General features: G+C 53.1%; 2 protein-coding genes across 2 annotated transcripts in view; both read left to right on the forward strand.

Annotated features, from left to right (window-relative positions):
* The window catches only part of IUM83_19489, a gene marked incomplete at both ends in the record, with an annotated part of 36251 nt that extends 16444 nt beyond the window's left edge, over positions 1 to 19807 (forward strand). The window contains one exon of the mRNA XM_067944541.1: positions 19448 to 19807. Within this exon, the coding sequence (XP_067797784.1) occupies positions 19448 to 19807 (360 nt within the window). The remainder of the gene's footprint in view (positions 1 to 19447) is intronic.
* Positions 19808 to 19843: 36 nt separating this feature from the next.
* Positions 19844 to 20471, forward strand: IUM83_19490 (Glyceraldehyde-3-phosphate dehydrogenase; the record flags this gene model as incomplete). Its single annotated transcript, XM_067944542.1, has 2 exons — positions 19844 to 20152; positions 20211 to 20471. The coding sequence occupies 2 exons, from the start codon at positions 19844 to 19846 to the stop codon at positions 20469 to 20471; spliced, it is 570 nt and encodes a 189-aa protein (XP_067797758.1).
* Between the last annotated feature and the right edge of the window lie 6715 nt (positions 20472 to 27186).

Below are 27186 nucleotides of genomic sequence, written 5' to 3' on the forward strand. Positions count from 1 at the left end.
CTACTGCTGCGTATTCCACTTGCGGCTGCTGCTTCAACTCAAACTGTGCTTCATTCACTGGTTGCGGCTGCCGCTGCTGTCTTTCCATCGGCCAAATGTTTCTATGGGTTATCTTCGCCTGCGACCCTTGAGTCTGGATCCATCCGTTGCATGCGGCTGCATCCTGCGACTCTCTGCTGTGGATCTTGGCCCAGTGCCACCTTCTTCGCAACTTAGCTGCTGGCTTCTGCGACATTTGTGCCGTCTTCTGCTACAAGTCTTCGCTGCTGGGTGCGAATCACGCTCAACTTCAAGGCTGCGTCCTCGGCTTCCGTAGCCACCCTGTCGTTTTTGCTAGGTTGCTTGCTGTGGCTGTCTGTTGCTGCATCTTGTCCGGGGCGGCCACCTGCTGCTGCATCTTCCGGACTAGGCCAACATGTACCATGACCTCCTCTGCTGCGTCTTCCTCTGCTGCGTCTTCTTATGCTGGTACTGCTGCGGCATCTGCATCCCCGTCCTCTGCAATTGTGACTGCTACATCTTCATCTGTGGCTCTCACAGCTGGAATTGCTGCGTCTGCATTGTCGTCCTCCACCGTTCACCACACTCTCATCATCCGCCGACACACCTCTCTCTCTCAGCCAAACACCTCTCTCTCAGCCAACACCTCTCTCCCTTGCTGCCAACACCAAGGTCCGAGCCGCAAGGCCGAGCCTCGTGAAGGTCCTCTTCAGCTGAATGGAGCCTCCCGATTGGAAGGCCCCTGTATGACCACCAAGTAAGCGGGGGCAATCTGTCCCGTAGACTCCAGTCGCCAGCGTCGATCTTATCTCGCGGCCGTCGAGACAGTGCTCGATGGACTAGCCTTCCAGCTGCTACTACACACGCACACTACATATGAAACACGCATAGCTGCTGGTCGACCCTCCGTGCATCCGGCTGAAGTTGGGGCAGTCCGGGAGATCCTCAGGACACCTGCAGGCGTGGGGCGGGCGGGCTAGTCTACCGCGGGGCTGCTGATACCTCTCTTGGCCATGCACGCTTCTGCTTACGCGGGCTGCCGATACCGCGGTCTCGTTCCTCTCGTGGGGCTGCAGATACCCACTCAGGCACACTCCCATTCGCCACACTTGGACATCTCGCCAACACACACATATTTGCTTCGCATCTTCAGCTTTATTAGAGTAGTTACGGCGTCACCAATGCCGGCAACACCGCGCACCGCTGCGGCTTACGCTCCACAGGGCGAATCTAACTCTGTTGCTACATCTACTTCTGCACCTGCTTCTGTCTCTCTACAGCCGCTCACGTGCGATATCCTTGCGTCCTTGAAATGCCGGTTCGTGGCACACCCCAGCTGCCGTCTCCTCGGTGAGCCAGCTGCTCTCTGCAATGCCAATGCATGGCTGCATCTCCTCATCTTCTGTGTCAGTCTCACTGTCGTCCGCGCGTCTGTCATCTGGATCGTCCTCGCCGCCATCCACTTGAGCGTCCTCGCCGCTGTCCACTTGAGCGTCCTCGCCGCTGTCCACTTATCCGCCGTCTCTGCTGCTGCTTCGGTTGCCCGTCATCCCCACGCAAGGTGGAAGGGCTTCAGTTCTTACACCTTGCTCACTACACCATGTACTTGATTGCCCTTTCCTAGGCAAGCGACCTTCAGCCGAGGATCACAGTGATACACAAGCACAAAAGCGCGTTAAGTTGTTAAGTTGAGTGGTGAAGAGAGTGCTAAGGCTGCGCATAAGGGTAACTATGCTAATGAAAGTGATGATAGAGCATATGTTATTCTTCAAGTGATGAAATGAAAAGCCGGTCGCAGGCAAAGCCCATGATATCTGGTACCTGAACTCCGGGCATCGAGTCATATCTCGAACCAGCTGACTGATTTTGTGGAGTTCACGCCTCTCAGTGCCCTTGTTCGCGTTGGAGGAAATAATTCGCGGAGTGTAGAAGGTATTGGCACTGTAGTCAAAGAGATAAAGACCTCTGGTAGGACGTGCTCACTGACACTGCGTGGAGTACGCTATGCTACTGTGCAGTCTCTACTCAGTGCGACAGCAATTGTAGCAATATCTGCCTGAACATGATCGTGTAAAGATGAACTTTGATGCTGCAGATCGCGCAGATGTTATTCTATACTCTGGTGTGCCTATCGCTCACGTTGATGGTATCGCTTGAAGTTGGAAAGACCTCGAGAGGTAGCCACGGTGGCGCTACCAATCCAAGTGAGTAGCTTGGAGAGGTGGCATGTGAGATTGGGGCACCCTAGTAAAAATGCATTTAATGCACTGTTGAGCCATGATCAGTGGCCACATATGAATTTGCGTATTCCAATGGGTTTCAATTGCGAGACCTGTACTCGAGCATCGTTTGGAACTGTTCCAAAAGTTTGAGGAATACTATGAGCGTGCCAAGACGCCGTAACACGAATGAAAACGTTGAGGTCAGACAACGCAAACGGGTTCAAGGAGCTGCAAAGTGCATGCGAATCGAAGTATGGCATGGAGTTTGACAGCAGTATCAAGCATACTTCGGAGCAAAATGCTGTCGCGGAGAGAATGGTCCGCACCATTACGGAGCGAATGCGAAGCATGATTGTACACTTCGACCTACCAGAATCGATGTAAGCTGAGGCAGCGATGACAGCTGCACACTACGTGAATATTATGTCCAGCTCTGTGGGAGGCATGAAGGTTCCATATGCAGTGTGGCAACGCCTGCATACGAGAAGTTTCAGACGTTCGCCTGCGCTGTCCTGTTGTATGTAGACAAGGCTGGACGCCAAAAAGATGCAGCCGAAGGCTTGGGATGCGGTCTTGATTTGGTATTCGCGAGGGAAGCGAGGCTACCGCTTGCTCGATAGCAAGACCAATAAGGCCTCTACAGTCATACTGTTGTCTTCTATGAGAATAAAGCTGGACGAACTCAGCTTTGCCGCCAAGTTCAGCCTCTACAGCAGAATATTTTGGAGTTGATAGCGGAGTATGATATTGAGCCGATGCTGGATGAAATGCATGCGGGCACAAATGGGACAGTTGGAGTATTGGAGAAGATTCTTGGACTGGTGAGGCCGACGACTAGTGACGGAAGTGATTATCGGCCTTGTGGTGCCGATGACACTCAATGTGATGATCGGCGAGGTGGGGCAGTCGAACGGGTGGTCCGGTCAGGTGGAGTCAGTGGAGTCAAGAAGCGAAACCCCAGTAGTAGTACCGGAAAACGTCGGCCAAAGAGCGTGCGATCTGCGGGATCTGATCAAGCATGGTGGTAGAACCAGATGAAGAACGTAGAGTGCGCTCTGCGACGCCTGAACGTGGTCGTTCTATCATGGTGGCGGAACGAAATGAGGAATATGTCAATGACCATGAGGTAGACAACCTGCAAGGTGAGTGCGTGCCAGGAAATTCTACACGAGGGCGAAAAAGAAAACATAGCAGTAGGCGACGCAAGCCACCGACTACTGTCCAGTTGGGGTTACTACCAGGGCGCCATGCAGTTGAAGAAAGCAAGTCATCGGCTGCTGAGCGGGCTGATTCGGAGAGGCAATTATCGAGTGATGCGGCAAGTCAGGAGCGTCTGCGAACGTCCACTTGTACAGCGTTAGGCGAGTACAAAGCTCCGAAATGTACTCGTCCTCAGAACCCTCCTGTGAGACGGAGTGGTCGGATGAGTAAGCCGCTAACGTAGTTCGGTTACTACGACTACATGCATACGAAAACACAAATCCACATGATGGTGTAAATTCGTTACTAGCTGGATGGAGAAAAGCACGAGCCGAGTTGCAGCGTGCTATGACTAACGAATTAATCCTGACACGGTGGGAGGATCGTTACTGCATGGCTACTGGTGAACTCACATAGCCAGGCACGTATGGTGAGGCTATGGAAAATGACCACTCCATGCACTGGAAAATTGCAGCCGATGACGAGTATGACTCATTGATGAAGAATTATACCTGGGAGTTCGTACCTCGTGAGAAGCACCTGAAAGTACTGCAGAATCGCTGGATATTTCGCGTTAAGTATATCGCGAGCGGAGATATCGAGAGATTCAAAGCGAGGTTCGTAATCAAGATCCTCATGCAGATTTATGGCATCGACTACCTAGAAGAGTACTCTCCCGTTGTAAGGTTGTAGACGCTACGAGTTCTATTGACACTTGCTGCTGTCTGGGATTATGAAGTGCATCAGATGGATGTTACTACTGCTTTCTTGAATGGAGCAACAGACGTGGGGGTCTATATGGAGCAGCCCGAAGGCTATAAAGTGAAAGGCAAAGAAGACTGCGTGTGCCGATTGAACAAGAGCATTTACGGCTTAAAACAAGCGCCACGAGTGTGGTTTCAACTGCTCAAGTCATTCTTGGAGGAGCAGGGCTTCACAATACTGCTGTCGGAGACCTGCGCGTCTGTTAAAGTAATTGATGGACGGTGATCTTTACCCTCTCTACGTAGATGATTTGATTATGTTTGCTCCATCGATGGCGCCCATCAACAGGATGAAGAAGATGTTCCAGGATCGGTTCGCGATGGAGGATCTTGGAGAACTACATTATGTCATTGGCTGGGAGATCACCGGAACCGGGCAGAAAGGACGGTGTTCATTGGCCAGAGGAAGTATGCTGAGTCCGTTCTAAAGCGCTTCCATGTGCAGAATTGCAACTGTTGTAAGACGCCAAGCACGGCAGATTTGAAGTTGAGCAAAGCCATGTGGCCCACGGAAAATGACGAACGGAAATTAATGAGATCAAAGCCATATCGTGCAGTGGTCAGCAGTTTGATGTACCTAATGTTTGGTACCCGACCAGATTTGGCCTACCTAGTGAGAGAGTGCAGCCGGTTCCCGGAGAATCCAGGTTTATTGCACTGGAGAGCTGTCAAACGTGGTTTGCGCTTCCTGAAAGAGACAGTTGACTGGGGAGTCCAACCTGGTGGATTAGTATGGCCAGATCAAAAGCTGGATTATCATCCAAGAGCACACGCAGATGCTGACTTCGCAAATCGAGTTAACGACCGAAATTCTGTTGCAGGCTATGTGACTCAGTTTTGTGGGAGCATAACTTCGTGGAGCAGCCAAACTGAGAATACCGTCGCGCTACACACGACGGAAGGGGAATGCATGACACTAAGTCTTCTGGTGCAGGAGGTGGTGCAGTTGCGCCATATGCTGACAGAGCTGCAAGTGCAGCAACAGCAGCCATCACAAATCTTTGTGGACAATGAAAGCGCAAAGAAGCTTGTAAGCAACCTTGTATTTCATTCTCGGACCAAGCACAACGATGAACGGCATCGGTGTGTACGTGAGCGTATCGATTTGAAAGAAATCCAGGTGCTTCGAGTACCAGGGTTGGGTAACGTGACCGATGCTTTTGCCAATCCATTATCGCGTCCTTTATTTGAAAAGCACAGGGCCGCAATGGGGTTATTACCGAGGGCAAGATTTTGAGCTACAAGTTAATGAGAATCCGTAGGTGGGGCTGTTGAGGATTATACTGATCCCCACTCTACTACTTGCAGTAGATGTAAGGCAAAAAGGTGGAAAGAGAGTAATCTAAGAGACGAACGGTTCAGTTGAGAATACACGCTGGACCAACAAGGTGGCTTTTGCCGCCCAGCTAATTGTTGTCGTTTGTTCCATGTCTGCGTGACTTAAACCAACGAGGCCACTTCGCTTCATGTTGTATTGGTTTGTTACTCGGCTCCTTCCTAAGCAGAATATTCGTAACACAGCACTTCAGCTCACGTAAAACGCCCACCGTTGCCAGATCCTGGTAGCCAGAAGCAGCCTCACCCATAAGGACGTACTGCCCATAGCTGGGCAAGAAGAATAGTCGTCTGGCTGCCTCATCCACTTTGCACACCTAGTCGTCTTAATACGGACGAGCACGACAGTCAGGTTTATCTCTGCGGACACAGAAACGAATGAATCAATAGGTGTTGATCTCAATACAAACCCGGGAATGGACTTCATCACCGCCTGTAGTCCCAATATCTTCTTGATGGCAGCGCTACCTTTCAGCTAACACGCTAGGAGCTCGCGAAGGTTCCGGTTCTCCAACTTCGCGCTCCTTCGTTGACGATTTCTTGTCTTACCACGTTCTGCCAAGCGTAGTATAGTTTGTCGTCCGCATCTTCCATCCGATAGTCATTTGAGGATAAAGCCGATTGTAATAGGCAAAAACGTTTTTCCATATCATCAACTCGCCCACAGCTTCCACTTCTAGTTCGAGTAATTCTAATATGTGGAGATTTCGTGATCGATTCCTAGAACTCGTCCTGTGCGTACCTCAAAGCGTCTTAAACCAACTTATCTGTCCTAACAAAAATCCCTAAAATCCACCCTAAAATCCATGGATAGTTCAAGGAGACACTATAAAATTCATCTTGTTTTGACTATAGATCGACAGGACACTCGCGCACTTAGCGACGGGGGGGGGGGGGGGGGGCTCTGTTGCTGCGCTCGGGGGTGCGCGGCCTGCCCCACCGCCTTAGGCAAAGTCCTCGTCTTGGCCAGGCGCGTTTTCTAGAACAAAATATCGCATTGCAGCGCTCGCTCCACTCGCTCGCGCAGACACGCCCCCGCCTAATCAGCGGGTGTCGGCAATTAGTGAACGGTGCCCGACGTCCGAGCACTTCCTCGCTCCGCCGCGCGCGGAATTAAAAAAAAAGAAATGTGAGCGCAGAGGCAAAATCGGTCAATCACAGCGCGTTATAATTATCACGCATGGCTATGCGTTGTAATTTCGGGCAAAGATAAGCCAGTCGTGATGATGGTGAGATGCCATAGGGCAGGCTACTAATGCGCTAATGCAGGGCGGCAGGACGATGCTCGACGGTAGGCTGATGCCCCAAGGGCGGAATACGATGGACTTACAGAAAAACTTACAGGATACTCTGTTAGTTGTAGTAGATTTACCGACGTCTTGCCCGCCATGAGCGAAGCGAAATTGGTGGCGAAAACAAGGAGCTCACTTGCCGAGGGCTTCCCAATTTGACCTCAGGTCTCCAGAAAAGCCTGACGTAAAGTCCGACCATACACGACCCGGAAAATAAGTAACCGTGAAGACAGTGTGCTGCGTGTTGGAAAACTGTGCTTTTTCCATGTGTGTGACTTCAAGTTGTCCGTTTGTACCGTTAGTTACAGTATATGGGGCACGACAAGCTGAGAGTGCAAGGTCTGCGACGAGGTGCGACGAGGAGCAGAATGCGTTAGGTTTAAGAGAGCTCAGTATCAAAGTTTTCAAGAAGTATCGAGGTAACTCCACTGAGGCGCGCCGAGTTTTGTCGTTTACTGACACCCCCACGACAGATTGGGAACCAAGCTGCGTGGCCGGGGGAAGCGCGAATGGACAGTAAAGTGAAGGAACCAGACGTCGCCTGGAACGAGGACGGCCGCCCGATCAACTTGAGTGGTCGTGACTGGCCACTCTACACACGCCGGATGATGCTCTACTTTACCTGGGTGGAGGTTAAGGAGAACGAGTTTCCTTGGATGCTATGTGTGGCGAAGTGGCACTAGAGTGCTGGACCAACGAGAAGAAGGCCCGATTCTAGAGGCAAAATACACTTTTGGCCAAATTCATATCAAAGCTCGTTGTCGTGGACGCTGGCTCACCAGGTAATGAGGTTCAACTCCGGCCAGGAGATGTGTGACTAGCTGTCGAAGCGATTTGAAGGGCGTGAAAATACCACGATGAAACTGTATACACAGCGGACACTCCGACAGAAACTCGAAAATGCTTAGTGTGGGTACGGTGCTGACGTGGAGACCATCTATCTTACGAGCTACCACTGAGGGAGTGTGGTGTAGGAGACGTGCCAAAATCGTTCGCCCCCCCCCCCCCCCCACACACACACACACACACACACACCAACAACACCTACACTCGTTGAGCGTAGGCCTGTCGGGTGATCCGAAGATCGCCCAGTCCGTTTACAGTGGTGTAGTGGCTCCTCCCTAGACACCTGCCAAGCCCTACCAGGAGCCGTGCCTTGAGCACACAGCACGCTCCCCTTACTTCGTCCACCTCTTCTTCTCCATCTCCTTCTCTTCCTCGCGCCCGTGCTCTCCACCAAAGGATGGACGGCGGCTTTCGCCTTGACGGGCCGTCGGTGCAAAGCCACATCGACCTTAATTCGCTGGCGGGCCGAAAACCCGCGCTCGTACGCTCGACAAGCTCCTTGCCCTGGAGGCAGCCCCCCCCCCCCCCCCCCGAAGATACGCTACTCAACGGACTGGGAATTAGCCCGACGCGCCCCGGATTGGACGTGAAGTTTTTTTTGCGATGACAAACTTACAGTAAATTACGGCTTCTCTGAGGGCGCTACTCCACAATGACGTCTTCTCCTTCACCATTCGATGCCGACCCAGCTGTAGAATCAACAAAGCATAGATTGATATCATCAGACACTGTCGTGCCAAATAGCGTATCTTTGGGTAAGGCATCTAAAAATGCATCGTCGTCATATGGCTGGATAGGATCTTTGTCATCTTCATTGCTCTCGCTCTTTGCTCTTCATCTACTTGACTTCGGATGAACCGCTGGTCGTAATTTGAAGAAGCCGTAACAGGCAACTCTGTAGCGGCTAAAACCGGAACAGCTAATTCTGTAGGAGACAGAACAATGAAATCTGTATCGTCAGATTCACCACCAAAGCAGAGACCAATGAGTTGCTCGCACCTGAGACTGGATGGGGTGGCACGCTCAGGGACGTCGTGGACGATCGCCTTCCTCGATAAGAGCGATCCGTTTCGGGTGACACCGTTGTCGGCGTACGTGGAGGGTCGGCGTCGATTGTTGATAGCCGGCTAGATTCCTCAGTAGACGCACGCGCTCCAGCGGATCGAGCATTCACTTGATGTGGTGTAGGTGGTGGTGGTTCTAGTTGTAGGATTTTTGACGCCCTTCCATACGCCACGAGTGCCGCTCCCCTACAAAGCAACAACTGTAAGCAACATGGCCCGCGACAAAAGCACCTGTATAGAACACACCGACAAAGAAGTCGACCCCCATCTTCGATACATCGAGCCGCCCCGCAACACCTGGCTTGACATACGAATAATCGACGCTGAACCCCTTTGGCTTGCGCTCCTTCCACCCGGTCGCCGTTAGCTCCCGCCACAAGCGCTTGAATTTCTTCTCCCCTGGTCCATTCATTGCGCGCCGCGTGTTACGCTCTCGAATGATGAGTGGGGAGGTACCTCCCACTCATTTATATCGTCTTTCTATGCGAATAATGTGTACATAGCTTCCCCTCACAGCCTTTCTATGTGAAATTTCCCCGATCCCCATGGAATACAAATATATCTATGCGGTGAAAATGTTTAATGGGAAGCTATCGACACACTTTGTCCTGTCATATTTCTTATTTTGTAGGATACAAAATACGGGGATACAGGGGTTAAATGCATTTCAACCTGCACATTGTGCATTTGATTTGGGTTCCAGTGCATTTGCTTTTGTTCGTTGTGTATTTGACCTTGTTCTTTGTGAAGTTGGCCTGGAAAAGGTGTAGTTCGAGGGCCGCCTAAAACACCTAGTCCTAGTCTCGTTGTATTCATGGTTTACTCCCTCAACCATGTGTCAATCCTTCTCCAACTTCATACATGCATGACCTTGGTTTTTCTACTGGCCTTCAATATAATACTCATGCATCGTGCGTTGTGGCTGCATTCGTTCATCAGCTGGCGGGTAAGCTCCCACCCACCGTCTTGTCAGTACGCCGTTCACGTGCTTGCTCACAAGAAGTGACTAGGCGTCAGCAGGCATTCTCCAACACTAGTAACACCACTATAGCAGAATCTGTGTCAACGTAACCAAAATGCCTTACTATTTCCATCAATGTGATTTTGACGACCATTACTTTCTATTCACGAGACAGGGAGCGTTCCTATCAACGCTTTTGCTGCGGAATAGGTAACCTGGATTTGTTACACCTTTGTGTGCATTTGGTTGGTATAAAATTTCCACAGGAGGCTCGCGAGTTGTGTGTTTTCACTCCAACATTTCCCCGGGCCCCAAGAAGCCAGCCTCCCTCCAGCTCAACCTACACGCATGTCAAGCCCCAACATGAGCCTTTCGCCCCCCGAGCGCACCCGAGGCGAGCCCGTAGCCCTGGTGTAGTGGGTCTAAATTGACTCATTACACGTTGCGCTACGTGTATGAGGCAGCGTAAGTACTTAGTAATTACTTGAGTTAGTTATATTTGACTACACAAATATAATTTAAATCAAATAAAAACTCCAAGTGACTTAGAATAAATAAAATGAGAACTGTATTGTTTGTAAATTGATCTTCCTCCTAAATCTGCTAAAACTGTTTATCATCTATGAAAGGGGTTGACAGCGGCTGGCTGTCAGAGCCCCGCTAATATGCACGTCTCTGATTGGTAGAAATATGCTGCTTTCTACCAATAGGGCCTTTGGGTAGGTGTGGACCACTCATTGTGGTGGCCTACTTCAATGTATCCATTGGTGTGACTTACACCAAGGTGAGGAAGTATCTAAACCTTTTAACCGATATTTTGTCTGTTAACATCACAAGTGGTTTGTAGCCACTTGTGCGTGTAACCCCGTTACACCATCCACCTTTAAGGTTAGACGCGCGGGGTCTCCGCACGTCAAGCTTCTGAATTGACCATTCGTCAATTCTCCGCGTTTGGAGAAGAAACCCGCGCTCATTCAACGATGACCGCGCCACAGGAAAAGATCTCGAAGTCGGTGGGGAGTCATCTCTCCATCGATGACTACTTCGAACGCCAGAAGGCGAAGTACGGTGACGTCGTCGACTTCGACGACGACGATGAAGACATGGAGGGCGAGGAGGACTCGCCCTCAAAGCGCAAGGACTCAGTGTCGAGCGAATCGCTCGACCCTCATGCTAAGAACATTCGTCCGCGTGAAGGGGACGAATCGGACGCTTCGAGCTCGAAGCGTTCGCGAACTGAGAGCGATACCCCACTCGCTTCCGCTGGGGCTCTCAGTACTCCGCGCGCTGGGTTCTCCGCGCGCTGCAGGTGCAGCGCGCGATCCGTGGATGCCGTCCGTGTCCGAGATCTCGGACTGGTATGGGAACTCGGTAGCTCCGAATGAGGTGCCGCTGTACGTATGCAGCGCCATCAAAGATGACGCCGTGGCTGCCGAGCTGCACTTTGATGCGGAAACGCATCAAAGGCGCGATTATTACATCGGACGCTTCCATGAGCTCCGATGGTTTCAAAGCAAGAAGACATCTTCTCGCAGCAAAGTTCCCGAGTGGCAGGTACTTTGTCAAAGCTGGAACGCTTTTGTTGAGAACTTCAACAAGAAGCCGAGTGCTTACCGTGATCGGATTAAGCAAGTGCGTGATCGCTTCGTGACGTACTCGAAGAGTGGAAAGTTGGAGCAACTCCACGTTGCTGCGGAGGAGGCAAATGTGCCGTGCGCTGTGCCCGAGGGCTTTCAGTGCACGAAGTGCTTTCCAGGCGCGGTCCGCTTGAGTGACCGCGACCTGAACGGGTACACGTCGTTCCGTGTGTCCGAGAGTCTCAAAGAGCTCCGTGCTAAGTTCTTAGCACGTGAGGGTTCGAGCGCTAGCGATGATCGCAGCGCTCGTACTACTTCCGCTGCACCAGCGCGTACTGCTCCTCGTACGCCCTCACCATTTCCGGCACGTCCTCCAGCAAGACGTTCCGCGGCTCCCATGTATCTTGATGGGGAGGAAATCCTCTCCAACGAATACGAAAACGAGCCCCTTGAGGGTTCGTTTTCGGGATACTATGGTCAACAATCCGCTCAACAATCCAGCGGGTTGAGTCGCGGGCGTCACGGATCGGCGGTGGCGGGGGTGAGAACACGCCCCGGGTATGATCAGCCCCGGGCTGATCAATTAGCGTCTCTCCACGACTGGATGACCGCCGTGGAGCGTTTGCAGGGCGCTGAGTTCGCCGCCCTGAAACAGGAGCTGGCGAACCAGAAAGCTCAAGTCGCGGCGGTCTCGCAGACCGCCTCGAATATCCAGGTCGAGTTGGGGACCCAGATGAAGGGGTTGCTCCAGCGCGTCCGCGCGCTGGAGGAGAGGCTGCTCGTCGCCGAGGCCAAGGTTTCCGCTTCTGCCTCGGCTTCGGGTCAGCCGAGCTAGATGGCTCGTGCTGCAGGTATGGCTTCAGACGTCCGACGTAAAAGGTCGGATGGAGGCGCATGCTAGACGGTATGTCTAGCGTGTAAGCGTTGCCGTGCCGTGCCAACACAGTGAACGGCCCGATGAAGCGCGGAGCAAGCTTGCTTGCTCGGAAATCCGAAACTGCATGTTTAGGCAGGTTTTGAGTAGCTAACAAAACCAATGAACTAACCTTGAATTCATGTGTTGCCTCTGCCCACATTGTCTGCGTTCAGCTTCTGTTGATCAACAGAAGCTGCCATTGTGTCTTGGACAAACCGAATTACGGCTTGTCTTTTGGTGATGAAACTGATTGCATCCGAGCTGAAATCATTCAGCTCGCTCTCCGCTAGAGGCCCGGCCTCTGCGTGGTTCTTTGCGGTGTCTGCGCCCTGCGCAGACCCGTGGTCGTTGTCCTTGTTGGTGGAGGAGTCTGCGCCCTGCGCATACTCATGCGTTTTCTTCGTTGCTGCAGCTGACACTATGCAAGTGTCAGCGGTTTTCTGCGGTTGCTGTATTGCAGTCGTAGATCCCCCCACTTAAAGTGGGAGCCGTCACTCCGAGTAAACTCGGTAGGCGTGGATGTCGCATGGCATTCACGTAGAACGGTGTATGCCCTGTCGAGGCATGCACTGAGTTGTTGATGGCAAACTCTGCCATCGATAAGCACTCGCTCCAGTATTGGAACGAGTGAGCGTAGCTCTTCAACATATCGACGAGCACGCGATTCACGCGCTCGGTTTGACCGTCCGTCTGCGGATGATCCGCAGTCGACATGGAAAGCTGGCTCCCAAGAAGTGTAAACACTTCTTGCCACAGGTGCGCTGTGAAGCGCGGGTATCTGTCCGACACGACGTCGGACGGCATGCCATGGTGTTTGAACACCATGTCGACGAGCAGACGGGCCGTCTGCTTCGCGGTCACCTCTGCTGGCACCGCAGCAAGATGTACCATCTTGCTGAAACGGTCTACAAAGACCACAACACCGGTGTTCCCTCCGCTATCCGGGGGAAGACCAAAGATGAAGTCCAAAGACATGGACTTCCAACACTCCGACGGAGTCGGTAGTGATTGTAACGGAGCCTGCGCGAATGGCGCAGGCTTTACGCGTTGGCATACCTCGCAAGCACGGATGTACTTGCGCACCCACTTATACTGGTGGTGCCAGTAGAAGTTGCGCGTGAGAAGGACGTATGTCTTCTCACGTCCGAGATGTCCCGCAGTCGGGGCATTATGATATTCGTACATGATCCTGAGTCGCAGATCATGGTCAATCGGCATCACAACGCGATCCACGTTGCCGTCGACTGCATTGTAAAGCAGTAGTCCGTCGTGCACACGAAAGCGGTGTGCACGCGCTCGAAGGTGCTTGGGCAGCTTCTGGCGAGACTTGTCAGAAGGCGCTGTGCCATAGGCCAGCAAGAGCTTCGCGTCCGCGTCGTGCGCGTACGCGGCCTTCACATCATCCAACAGAGATGATGTGGGTTTGCTCGATCGCATGACGTCAATGGCGTTGACGTCAACAGCTTCTGCATAGTCCGGCCGACGTGATAACGCGTCGGCCACCACGTTCAATCTTCCGGGTTTGTATTCGACCCGGAAGTTATACTCTGCAAAGAATGAGAGCCATCTCGCCATTCTTTGTGATATGTGTGGTGACTTCACTGCATTGCGCAGTGATGCATGGTCGGTGTAGACCACAAACGGTCTACTTCCAAGCAAATTCACTCGGAACTTTGCGAGTGCGTATTTCATGGCAAGGAGTTTCTTGTCATACACCGGATAATTGCGCTCAGCTAGCTTCAGCTGACGAGATTGGTAGTAGACGACACGATCACGGCCCTCGTGATCGTGCTGCATCAGCGCACATCCGATAGCAAAGTCGGATGCGTCACACACTACGTGAAATGGGCGATCTTGGTCAGCCACTGCCAAGATCGGCGCCTCAGTCAAGCCCCGCTTGACTGCATCGAATGCCTTTGCCAATCGGTTGTCCAGTTTCTTTCTTAAGAAGTTGTGACAGCGGGCGGATCTTGCCCGCGTAATCATCCACGTACTTGCACAAGTACGTGACCAAGCCAAGAAACTGCCTCAGTTCCTTGACACTTGAAGGCGTTGGCCATCCGTTAACCACTCTGACCTTTTCCGGGTCAGGGCGAACACCATTCTTCCCTACGAGACACCCGAGGACGGGTATCTCGCTCGCCCCGAAGATACACTTCTTCAGGTTCGCATAGAGCTTATGCTTTCGCGTAAGCTCAAGTAGCTTCCGGAGATGCACCCGGTGCATCTCAATCTCGGTCTTCCCGTCCACAGCCCGGCTGTGGATGAACACATCACCGAAGCGGTTCGGCGCGAAGTCGCGCACCGAGCGCAACAAGTGCGTCACGCACCTGTTGAAGGTCGCAGGGGCGTTCTTGAGTCCCTGTGGCATCACTAGCCACTCCCAGAGCATGCCGCTTGGCGTGCTCACTGCCCTCAGAGGGATATCGCTCTCACGCATTAGGATCTGATAGAATCCATCTCGCAAGTCGAGAGCACTGTAAACGGTGCTCCCGGCCATCGAATCGATGATAACATCTTTTCGCGGTATCGGCGTCTGCGCCAGTACCGTCCCATCGTTCAGCTTGTTGTAGGCATGAACGATGCGCCATCCGCCCTGTGGCTTCTTGACACAGAACGTCGGAGCACTGTGCGGGGACTTTGATTCCCGCACTTGTCCTGCTTTGCGACGACTTTCAAAGAAGTCGTCGATTGCTTTTACTTGCTATCGCGGCAGTGGCCACTGCCGCGTGATACAGTACTTCGTGCCCGGCACGAGATCAATCTCGTGCTGAATGCCCTTATCCTGCGGAAGCTCCGCAGGAATCTCTTCCGGCAGTACGTCTTTGTACTCCCTCAACAATTCGTAATAGGGACTCGACTTCAGCGAGTCCCAACCTTGTTCCTCGAAGCGCTCTCGCTTCGTCTTCGCACTGAGAGTGTCTTCACTCTCAGTGGTACTTCCCATGAAGAGCTGCCTCAGCTCTTCGTTCTCGCTCTCCGTTCTTCCGCTGTCCGAAAGAACGCAGACTTGCTCGATGCGTCCATCGTGCAAGTCGCGCGTGAAGCGCTTCCAGCTCATGGCTGGAAGCGAAGTCAACTCCGACGCCGTCGTCGGAGGACTAGCGAGTTCCATCTCATGATACTGGAATCCAGTATCGGTGCGCGTCAAGACGCTTAGCGTCTTGACATTCGGCGTCACCGCCGCAGTCTGCCCAGCAGACTGCTCTTTTTGCGTCTCGGTCCCGGACCGAGACTTGCGCAGCGTTTTCCGCTTGCGCCGTTTTCTTGTTGTGCGGAGCCGGGCTCCGCACAGTTGTTCTTTTGGTCCAGGCCCGGCCGTGGACAGTCGTTCGCCGGCGGGCCCTGTCCGCGGGCGCGCGGTATCAAGCCCGGCTTGACCGCTTTTTCCTTCGTGCAGCCCGGCTGCGCGGTAACGTGTCCCTTCGCCGGCGGACCCTGTCTGTGGGCGCGCGATATCAAGCCCGGCTTGATCGCATGGCACTTCGTCGTGCAGCCCGGCTGCATGACAGCATGCAAATTGCGTCAGTGCGGTACGTTTGCAACCGTCTGCACGGTTTGCAGCGTCAACTCCCGGAGTTGGCACGCCTTCGTCACCTCGACGCCATTCATTGGCGGAGCCCCTCATGACCGAGGGTGCGTCGGCTCTCGGAGCCGACGCGTCGTTGTCGACCTGACCTCTTCGGGTCAGGGACTATCCCTTACACGCTTGAACGTGGGTATTGGTTCCTGGAACCAGTACATCTTTTTCTTCTGACGTCGGCATTACCGACGTGGGTCTCACTTGTGCGCGCCCTCGCGCACTTCTTGGGCACTCAGGGATAGCAGCATTAAGCGCTGTCTCGACTGGTGAGCCGCGCGCACCTGCTGGTGCGTGCGCTGCGGTAACAGGGCCATCGCTCTCTGTTCCGCTGTCGCGTCCGAAGCGCACGAGCGTGCGCTTCATCCAGTCTATCACCGGATCATGCCGTGCAAGCCACGGCATGCCCATTACCACGTCGAACTTATCGTCCAGGTCCAGGACGATAAAGTGTTCGACAAACACTTGTTGTTTGTACGAGAAGCGCACGTTCACGACGCGCTTCTCGGTTTTTACGATGGCACCTGTTGCCAGTCGTACCTCCAGAAGACTTCGAGGTGTATCTACCTCCTCGAAGTCAAGTCTCGACAGGCTTCGTAGTCGAACAAAGTTGTTCGACGCGCCTGAATCTACCAAAGCTCGAAGCGAGTCACTCGCTCTCTTCGAGTAAACCTTCAAGATGACTAGGTTCGGCCTGTCATCTTGTTTCTTGCAGTGAGAGCTGGTCTCACTGGGGGCTGCAGTCCTCAGTGTCGCGTGCCCGATGTCGGCACGCGCGACTGCATTACCAGTAGGGCGCCCCGGGCCTACTGGTTTGTTGTTGGTCCGCGGCGATGCCTAGCATCGCCACGACGGCCACCTCCTGGGGGCATGGGAGCTGTGCACTCTCTTGCAATGTGACCGGTTGCGGCCTCGGCGCATTTGCATGGAGTTGAGACTGCCGCAGGCTAAACGCTTCTTGCATGCATAGAGTGATTGCAGTTTCGAGAGTACTCGGGTACTCTCGGAAGAGATAGGTCTTCACGGGCCCATCTCTAAGTCCTTTCATGAACGTGACGACCTTAGTCGCCTCGTCAATCGGGTTACTCACGATATTTGAGACCAAGTATCGTGCGCGCTGCGCGTAAGCATGGCCGTCATGCTTACCCTGCTGCAGGTCGAGGTATTCCGCCCTCGCCGGAACTCGTTTTGCGGGGGCTCAAACGCTTGTTTGAGCTCCTCTTTCAATATCTCATACGTGCTACAGCACGTAGGATCGGAGAGTCGGCGTCAGTACGCCCAACCCCTCGCTCGTCCGCCAAGACATGACATGGCGAACGCAACCTTTGACAACGGGTCGACGATACGTCGAGCCGCAATGGCTGTGTCGAGTTCGACAAGCCATCGGAGGAGAGGCTCACCCTCTCTTCCCACGTAGTTGCTTACACTCAGTTTCAATGATTGAGCTCGCGGTGTCGTCCCTGACGACGCCGTCACTGAGGAAGCAGCATCACGCTGCTCCTTCATAATGAAGCCCAGAGCAACACCATGTTGCTCCGTCGGCGATAGCGTACGCAGCATCGTAGCTATCGCCGCCTCCCCAATGACTGTTGACAGGCGTTGGAGGGCCTCCCACTATGGATCCGACAGGTGGGGGCAGTCGGCGCGTGCAACATCCGTTGCAGACATGTTGGAGCTCTCCATGGACACCTCCGTGCTCATGTGGTTCTCGGCTCCGCGTTCGTACACCTCGTACGAACGTCAAGCAGTCGGTCGTTGGATGGACTACAAAGTGCTACCAGGTGTAGTGGGTTTAACTTGACTCACTACTTTCGCTTACACGTTCTGCTACGTGTATGAGGAAGCGTAGGAGTGTGTTAATCATTTGAATTAATTATACTTGAGTCCACAAGTATAATATAAATCAAATAAACACCAAGTAGCTAGTTTAAGGTAAAATGAGAACTGTATTGTTTGTAAATTGATCTTCCTCCTAAATCTGCTAAAACTGTTTATCATCTATGAAAGGGGTTGACAGCGGCTGGCTGTCAGAGCCCCGCTAATATGCACGTCTCTAATTGGTAGAAATATACTGTTTTCTACCAATAGGATATTTGGGTAGGTGTGGACCACTCATTGTGGTGGCCCACTTCAATGTACCCATTGGTGTGGCTTACAGCAAGGTGAGGAACTATCTAAATCTTTTAACAGATATTTATCTGTTAAATTCACAAGTGGCTTGTAGCCACTTGTGCGTGTAACCCCGTTACACCTGGCATGCTTTGCCACCCCGTCGCCTGGTGCGCTGAACGCAGAACAACTGGGTAGTATTTGCAGTGTTCCAATACAAAGCAAGAGCATACCGCAGCTACATCAGAGTGATCCTTGCTTAGATTCACGAGACACAGGGCTCCCCTGACAATTTCGTGGAGGCGGGCAGCAGCATTAACCTTTCTGTTTTTTTTTATGCTTGTGGTCCTCCTACGTCTCAGGAGGTATTGACTAGGCTACGTGGCTCTCTTCTTACTGAGGGTAGTTCATGGATGCGGCAAACCAGCATTTCTCCTCACATCGAGATCTTTCACCAGCATGCCGAAACTTGCACCACTCTACATTAGCTGCTTGATGTGCTGTTAGATGGGTTTGGTAAGCTACCGAAAGACCGACGTGTCGGTCATGAAAGTATTACTTGTGACATGCTTCATTCTACAATTCATACACTACTGGAGGAAGCTGGATTGTGCGCTCTCAAGCCTCTGGCCGTGAAGAGGCCTCGCCCCAACACTCAAGCAGCACTACCTATTACTGGTCCTCTGACGGCCGATTCCACCGCATGCCCAACGACTTTAAGTTTCCACTGGGCGTGTGTGTGGCGATTGTGGTGGCTAGGTAATTCAGCTGCCGATTTTCCTCCGTTTCGAACTTTGCATGCCTCCGATTTTACCGCCTCGAACCGAAAAATGTATTCGGAGCGGTCGGTGCTCGTGCGCTACATTAAGAATGGCGTGGGGGGGGGGTAGCAATGCATCGCCCTCCAAGCCAGGGGAGGTAGATCGTCTCTATCACCTAGGGATGGCAAACATGGCGCTCAAGCCATCTGCCCACCCGAAACACAGGGTCTCGAGCGTGCTGTTATCACACTGCGTCGTATCCAGGAGACCATTTACGACGCCAATCCAGGTGCACTCTCAGTCCCCTTTCGTCACATAAAGCGCAAGAAGCAACAGTGTAACTGATAAATAAGTGCTAGATGATTATAAAGGCGTTGATGAAGCTCCTCTTACCGTTGTTGAGCTTGTCGGCGGCTGGGTGCTAAGCTCTGCAAGTGATCTTTGAAAATACCTAGTTTTATCCAATCACAACTTGCTACTTCACTCTATGACAGTTTGGTTACGGAATCTCGACACAAGTCAATGAACTGCATGGCTTGTCCAAGCTTAGACGTCGAAGCCCCAACTTCACTCTACGGTGTCGGCCCTGCCCTGTCACACTGTGACAGGGCAGGGCCGATACTACTGTGACTCACTGTGAGTCTCACAGACCCGATGCGTGCCAATGCGTGTAGGCTGATGGAGTCCATCAAGAACGTCTCCGGATCCGCCATCGGGACCGACCAATGCGTGTCCTGCTGCTCCTGCTCGACTGCAGAGGTCATTCTTTCATTTGCACGCTTCCGAGCACCACATCCAACTACCTCTCCCTACCTACTAGAGCCATGCCGGAGCAAGTCGCCATCGGATCAACGGCTTCGGCCGCATCGGCCGCCTCGTGTGCCGCGCCGCCATCGAGAACCCCAAGACCAAGGTGGTGGCCATCAACAACCCGTTCATGGACCTGGAGTACATGGCGTACCTGTTCAAGTACGACTCGACGCACGGCAAGTTCGACGGCTCCGTGGAGACGAAGGACGGAAACCTGGTGGTGAACGGCGAGGTGATCCACGTGTTCGCGGCGCGCAACCCGGCCGAGATCCCGTGGGGCAAGGCCGGCGCCATGTACGTGTGCGAGTCGACGGGCGTGTTCACGACGACGGAGAAGATCAAGGCCCACATCGAGGGCGGCTGCAAGTAGGTGGTAATCTCTGCGCCGCCGAAGGACGTCACGCCCATGTACGTGATGGGCGTGAACCACAAGGAGTACGACGGCTCGGCGCCCGTGGTGTCGAACACGTCGTGCACGACGAACTGCCTGGCGCCGCTGGCCAAGGTGATCAACGACAAGTTCGGCATCGTGGAGGGTCTGATGACGACCGTGCACGCGACGACGGCGACGCAGCTTCCCGTGGACGGCCCTGTGAAGGGCGGCAAGGACTGGCGTGGCGGCCGTGGCTGCGGCCAGAACATCATCCCGTCATCGATGGGCGCCGCCAAGGCCGTGGGCAAGGCTGCCGGTGCTGAACGGCAAGGTGACGGGCATGTCATTCCGCGTGCCGACACCCGACGTGTCGGTGGTGGACCTGACATGCCGTCTGCAGAAGCCTGCGTCGATGGATGACATCAAGGCCGCCGTGAAGGCCGCGTCGGAGGGCGAGCTGGCCGGCATCCTCGGCTACACGGAGGACCAGGTGGTGTCGAACGATTTCCTGCACTACAAGCACTCGGGCACGTTCGACGCAGACGGGTGCACTGCTCTTAACGATACGTTCGTGAATCTGGTGTCGTGGTACGACAACGAGTGGGGCTACTCGAACCGCCTCGTGGACCTGGTGCTGCACTTGACCACCATCGACAACTAAGCTGACTGGTGCGTGTAGTTCACGCACCTGGTGTAGTGAATAGATCGAGTCGTCTGCCAGATTCCTGTCACAGCGCGCGTGCATGCAAGGAGTGTGCGTTTCCGGCGAAGCGCTGACGAGACGATTCTGTTGCCGTGTTTGTTGTTGACGCGCAGCCTAGTTTTGTTTTATAAAATATAACGTCCGGATTGAAATTGCTTCCAAGACTGTTTTAGTTTGTTTTTGTGCACTGAAGTTGGAAACCTGGCGAACCCACCTGACGGTCACGCGGACTCTCCTACGAACGAATCGATACGGTGGACACATCGGTGTCGACTGTGGCACAGCAATGCTCAGTTCCGTGGCGGGTCTGCCGGGGACTCGCCTTCCTCCCACGCGTCTTCTTCGGGTGTTTGTCGGGGTTTCGACTCCCTCGAGTTTGGTGCAATGCGTTGTAGGCAACTGCAGTGCGTTCGATATGAGCGGATACATATACGATCTGCTGGTATGTTGGGCAGGTCGACGCTAATGCACGCGAGCTGCGCGGTGCATATCCACTATGAAGCCGCGTTTCTGTTGTCGTTGTGTACTTCAGTAAGTTGGTTTTGAAATTTTCTGGTATCTCGTACATATACGGCATTTTCATTTATGGATTGAGTTTGGTTACCGGCAGGGGCACATGCACACACAAGCCATGCCCTTCAGACAGAGTAGCTTTCGTCGTCTCAGGAGCAAATGCACAGCGCAGTGCAGCCCGTCCAACCCCGTTTTGTTATCGGACGAGATCCGACCTTCGAGAGTCTCGAATCGAGACTTGCAACACTAGCCGATCGCTGTGGGTGTGGGGTTCGTCGCAGACGGTTACGCTCGCTGTTCCAGCTCGCTCCACTAATACGCGATCGTGTTCGGTGCTTGAGGGTACAGCGTGCTTGAAGTTCCTTCGGGCTTGAAGGTCGGACGTGCTTGAAGGTCGAGTGGAATAGTTTGAACGTCGAGGGGAATTGTTTGAACGTCCTGGAGGGAGTGCTTAAAGGTCCGGGTTCACCCCTGTCCAGCGCACGTCTTGTATTTCGCGCGCTGTATCGTAAAATGTATGTGGTAACCCGAATAGCAATATATTCTAACAGAGACGATTTCGGCCGATCACAGTGCAGTAATAATATATTATGTGTTTATCTGGTCAACGCTCAGGCCCAGAAGGTCGTCGTCTATTAACTTTAGAGCACATACACAGGTTGGTATGTCGGACACGAAGTGTAACTGGGTTACACGTACAAGTGGCTACAAACCACTTGTGAATTTAACAGATAGGATATCTGTTAAAAGTTTTAGATAGTTCCTCACCTTGCTGTAAGTCACGCCAATGGGTACATTGAAGTGGGCCACCACGATGAGTAGTCCGCACCTACCCAAAGACCCTATTGGTAGAAAGCAGCATATTTCTACCAATTAGAGACGTGCATATTGACGGGGCTCTGACAGCCAGCCGCTGTCAACCCCTTTCATAGATGATAAACAGTTTTAGCAGATTTAGGAGGAAGATCAATTTACAAACAATACAGTTCTCATTTTACCTTAAACTAGCTATTTGGTGTTTTATTTGATTTGTATTATACTTGTGTACTCAAGTATAATTAACTCAAGTTCTTACCAAGTACCTACGATTCTCATACACGTAGCGCAACGTGTAAGCGATAGTAGTGAGTCAAGTTAAACCCACTACACGAGCGCACTGTAGTCCCTGTGCGGCGCTCGCGTCCTGTGGGGTTCGCAACGGCGCCCGACGTTCGAGCGCTTCCTCGCTCTACCGCGCGAGAAATTCAATAAAGGAAATGTGAAGCTGAGACAAATCAGCCGGCCAATCACAGAACGAATAGAAATCACGCAGAAAATAAGCCAGTCCAGAAGATGGTGAGATGTCATAGGGTAGGTTACTAATGCGTTAATGCAGGGCGGTAGCACGATGCTCTACGGTATGTTAAGGCCCCAAGACAGAGAACGTACCGACGGACAGACAGACTGACAGGATACTCTGTTAGTTGTGTAGGACTAGCCGAGTGCCGCCGCTTCGCGGCGGTGGTTGTGGGTTTGGTCACAGTAGTGTGGACCGCCCGCCTCCGCTTCGCTCCGGCGGGCTGATTGGTTCGCTTAGACTACGCTTTGTCGTTGGGGGATGGGTATACCCGCCTCCGCTTCGCTCCGGCGGGCGATGGTTTCGTCAAAGGATTACATTGCTAAACTGGAACGCACTTCCAAAAGGACATGTATTTCTGTAATTATGAAGTGTGTATTTATGTAATTATGAAGTGTGTACTGCTGATTGCCTACTCCGCCTAAGCATCTTCGAATATCTGCCTGTACACAATGTTGTCAGTGTATGCACCGTCGTCTTCCTCCAGCTCTGGATACTCGATCAAAGCCTTGATCTTGGACCTGGATGTAACTCTCGACAGCGCCACATAGAGCTGTCCGTGGGAGAAGCAGGGTGTCGCCAGATACAAACCTAGGTTCTGGACGGTTTGGCCTTGGGCTTTGTTGATGGTCATGGCGAACGCTGGTACAACTGGAAACTGCTTGCGTCGCAAACGGAAGGGGAACTCGCGCGCGTCCCCATCGCTGACGAAGACGATCCTTGGAATTAGAACGTTTTGGCCTATGCGCTCGCCAGTCATGATGGTAGCATGAATAACGTGAGGCTTGAGCTGGACAACCCGCAGTCGTGTTCCGTTGCAGAGGCCCAAGTCGGGGTTCAGGTTTCTCATCATCATAATTGGGGCGCCTTCCTTCAATGTAAGCTTGTGTGGAGGAATACCGTTGATAGTCACCGAATGCAACACCTCCGGCTCGAAGAAGTTGCCTTCGTTGTCGTCATCCACTGAATCCACCGATAGATACTCGCGGGCCTCCCCGGAGAGTCGTTCAGAGACGGGTTGGTTGATGCGGTGCACCACGGCGTTGGTAGTCGTCAAGATGGTCCTGTTGGCGAAGTACTCGTCCGTAGCAACCTCGGGATCGTTGATGTCGGCGTACATCTTATCAATAATGTTCTTCAAACCCCGTGGAACAGCTCCAGGTGTAATTTCTTCGTCTTCAATGTCGTCTCCTTCTTCGTAGATGTTGTCGATCAGCATATCGCGCGGAATCTTCACAAAGTCCCTGCCCAGGGACCTGTTGACCTCGTGCCTACCCTCTCCGACTTGTAGAAGAAACTCCGAGAAAGCCGCGAGCTCTGCGGCGGTGCTTTCGTTACTTGTCGATTGTACACGCATGTTTTCCGTGAGATGCAGCTGCTTGAATTGTCGCCATAGCGTAGATGACTTCAGACACGCGTCGATGGTCTCCGCTGGTGTGCCGCGTACTACCACCGGCAAAATCTGTCGGAAGTCACCCGAAAGTACAAATACTTTTCCTCCAAAAGGCTCCTGGTCGTTACCCATGATGTCACGCAAAGACCTGTCCACCGCTTCGAAGGCGTGCCTGTAAGTCATCGGAGCTTCGTCCCAGATAACCAAACTGGCCCGCTCGATCAACATCTTGAGGCGCGATTGTTTATAAATCGCACACGTCGACTTGTCGTTCAGCTTGAGAGGTATCTTGAACGTTGAATGCGCTGTGCGCCCACCCGTGAGCAACAGCGAAGCAATTCCACTCGAAGCCACAGCAATTGCGATCTTCCCGGACAGTCGCACCTTCGCCAGGATATGCCGCAGCAGAGTTGACTTTCCTGTACCTCCCGGGCCGTCAATAAAGAACAGCTTGTTGCCTTGAACTGGTACTTCGGCCGCCTGGATGATTTCGTCGTAAATAGCTCGTTGGCCGTCGTTCAGCTGGCTTTCTTGGTCCACAATGGCTTGAAGGGTAGAGTGCTGGTACCCCTCCAGTTCGCGTCGAATGAGGTTGTTCCGCAGCAGCGAATCCAGCACCAGCCGCGGGTAGTCATCCAGCTGAGGGAGGTCAAAGTCCGCCACTACGTAGCCATTGATCTGGAGCAGGTCGTTAAGGTCCTTGAGTGTGTGGAACCTGATCATGTCTTCCTTCTCCTGTCCTTCCAAGCCCCGGTATGTGTGCGCGAAGTCTTCAGAAAGAACCTCGTAGAATCGATTCCACAGTACGCGAACCTCCGAAACTTGAGAATAAACAATGATAGTCGCGAAGAGCTGGCGGAGTTGGTACGGCATCTTGAAGGATGCGGCTTCTTCCATACACGTAATCCATTCTGCGTCGTCTTCAAGGTAGCCCAGTTTGAGTGCGGCTTGGCGGTACGACGCATACGTAACACCATCCATTGTCCGAAGCTTGGCAAAGGACTGAGGTCCCTTGCGGTGACACAGCAGTACACGCATGTAGAACCTCTCCATGTCCCGAGGGGTAACATGAACCATCCGCCCAAGCGCCGCTTGGTATTGTTTGCGACGAACCCATTTCTTTGCCTTGTCATCCCATCGGAATAGCTTCGGAATGTCTTGGTACACCATGGTCTTTGCAACTTGGTTCTCCGGGGCCTCACTCGCGCACAGTTCGAAGAAGCGGGTCAACATCGAGTGGCGACCACGCGTGAGAACTCGATCCGGGTTGTCGCTCGAACGGAAGGTCACGAATTGCTCGTTCTCCAGGTGAATCGTCAGCTGTACAATGGAGTGCGTCTTGCCTTGAACGGAGAAGTCGAGAAGCCGCATACATGCCTCTATCGGAGATATATACCTTGCGTTCAGAAACCGGAGAATCTCGTTGGGCTCCATCCTTGCGCTATTCGACTCCCCGCCCACCGTTTCCACAGTTATTACAGCCTTGTCGGACCGCTTGTAGACGTACTTGTACAGATATTTGACCGCCGTGAGGGCCGTACAAACCTCCACGTTGATATGGCAGTTGTACTTCTGCGAAAGGTACGGATTGTACGGGACCACCCATTGGTTAATGGTGGCGTTGTCGTACTCCCTTCCCTTGAACTTGAGTACTCCTGGTGGCCGGCGGCGACGTCTGCAGACAGGAAACCCGTTCACGTTTCCTTGGGTAACCTCTACCAACGGCTTCGGGTATCCCTTCGTACACTTTCCGTCCTTCATGCAGGGGCTGGAGGGGTTGGCCGCGCCACATGGACCATGCATTATGCAAGTGAGGATGGTCTCGTACAGCTGGGGGTTGATCTCGGCGTCCGGGAGCTCCGAAGAGCACAACTTGTCGATGATTTGTCTTGTACGCGGCTTGTCTTCGTCTGCGAGAATGATAAGAATGTGTGCGTGTGGGAGGCCCCGCTTCTGGAACTCCACCACGTAGATCCTCGCCAGAACACGTCCCAGTACGCCTTCATCCAAGTCTTTCAGCATAGCCGCCAATTTCTGCTGCCAAACGCGGGCTACGATGTCCGGACGGTCTTGTGCGCTTTGGTTTGGCTCCGGTATCTTCTCCTGGATCTCCTCCCACGTAGGATTGCACGTCATAGTGACGAAGACGTCCGGTTTACCGTACTCGCGCACGATAGCCATGGAATCTTGGTAAGACTTGTACATGGCCCGCGGACTCCCCGAATGCGTAGCTGGTAAAACGATGCGCTTGCCGATTTGGTCCAGAAAGTGTCCCGAGCGACGTTGCGGTTCGTCTGGGTGTTGTAGCGCCCCCGTTTCGCGGTTGTATTCCGTTAGTAGAGCTTCTCCCTCGCGCAGAACCGCCGTGTTTTCGCTTAGAAGCGCGTCTTGAACCCCGCTGTACTGATCGGCCCGTAGTTCAGCTTGATGGGATGCCACCCAACGCAGTTGTTCTTGCTCGCACTTGGCTCGTTGATCTACGCAGTACTGCTGGAATAATCGTCCATCTTGGTGCAGTACCGATTCGTCACCGACTTTCTGGAATAACCGGTAGGCTACGTGCTCGCGGAGGGACAGTTCACGCTTCTTTCTGCGCACCACGTTGTTCGCATACACGTCTGTGTAGGTCCAACCCAGTTCTCCATGCGGAAGAAGTAGGGGATACTGCAACGGGTCGTACACTCTCGAAAAGGCGCAACGGAGAGTGATCTTTTGCACACAGAAGGATGTCGCGCGGGCTGTCCAAGTTGCCATCCTCGATAAGAGTCGCCCCAACTTCCGAGACAGTTGGTAGGTTGTGGGTTCGCGGGTTCGACCTCTTTTCATGTAGCCGGAACACCATATCAACCACCTCCTTTCCCGCCGCCTGGTCGGCGCGCAGTTTCTCCGCGAAGTTGAGAAATTGTTGCGCGAACGGATTGCACTCCTCCATCATTTGCTCGATCTCCAGCAGCGTTCCAGAATCGAGGTCAGCGAAGATACCTCGGCGTCGCTCCGCTCGCTGTTGCATGTCTGGATCGACGATGTAGATCTGGGCAAACTTGGGAGGCATGGGCTCATTTGTGAACGTATCGATACGCGGAAGTAGAGAGCCCAGGTAGTGACCCATGGCTCCTTGAATGCGATACGTGTATACGCCTCGTTGTCCCGCAACGCTCTCGTCTTGGTTCACGTCCCCGAAGTTGTACCGGCTGCTACAGGAAGCCCCAATCGACGTGAAGGCAAACACTTGGTTGTAGGCACGGATGCAGCGCCGAAACTCGGCGTCCGTGTACAACTGGTGCAATCGCGGAGGCGCAGCTGGTAGTGAAGGTAGCTGCACCGCTCCCTCTAAACAGCAGTCTTTCTTGGACTCCGCAGGCCATTTCCACGCGTTGCAATGAGGGCAGACCGTAGTCGGAGGCAGTCTGTGGCGCCCATCGACGATATTG

This window comes from Phytophthora cinnamomi, assembly GCF_018691715.1.
Source record: "Phytophthora cinnamomi strain GKB4 chromosome Unknown Contig13, whole genome shotgun sequence".
Classification (NCBI taxonomy): domain Eukaryota; phylum Oomycota; class Peronosporomycetes; order Peronosporales; family Peronosporaceae; genus Phytophthora; species Phytophthora cinnamomi.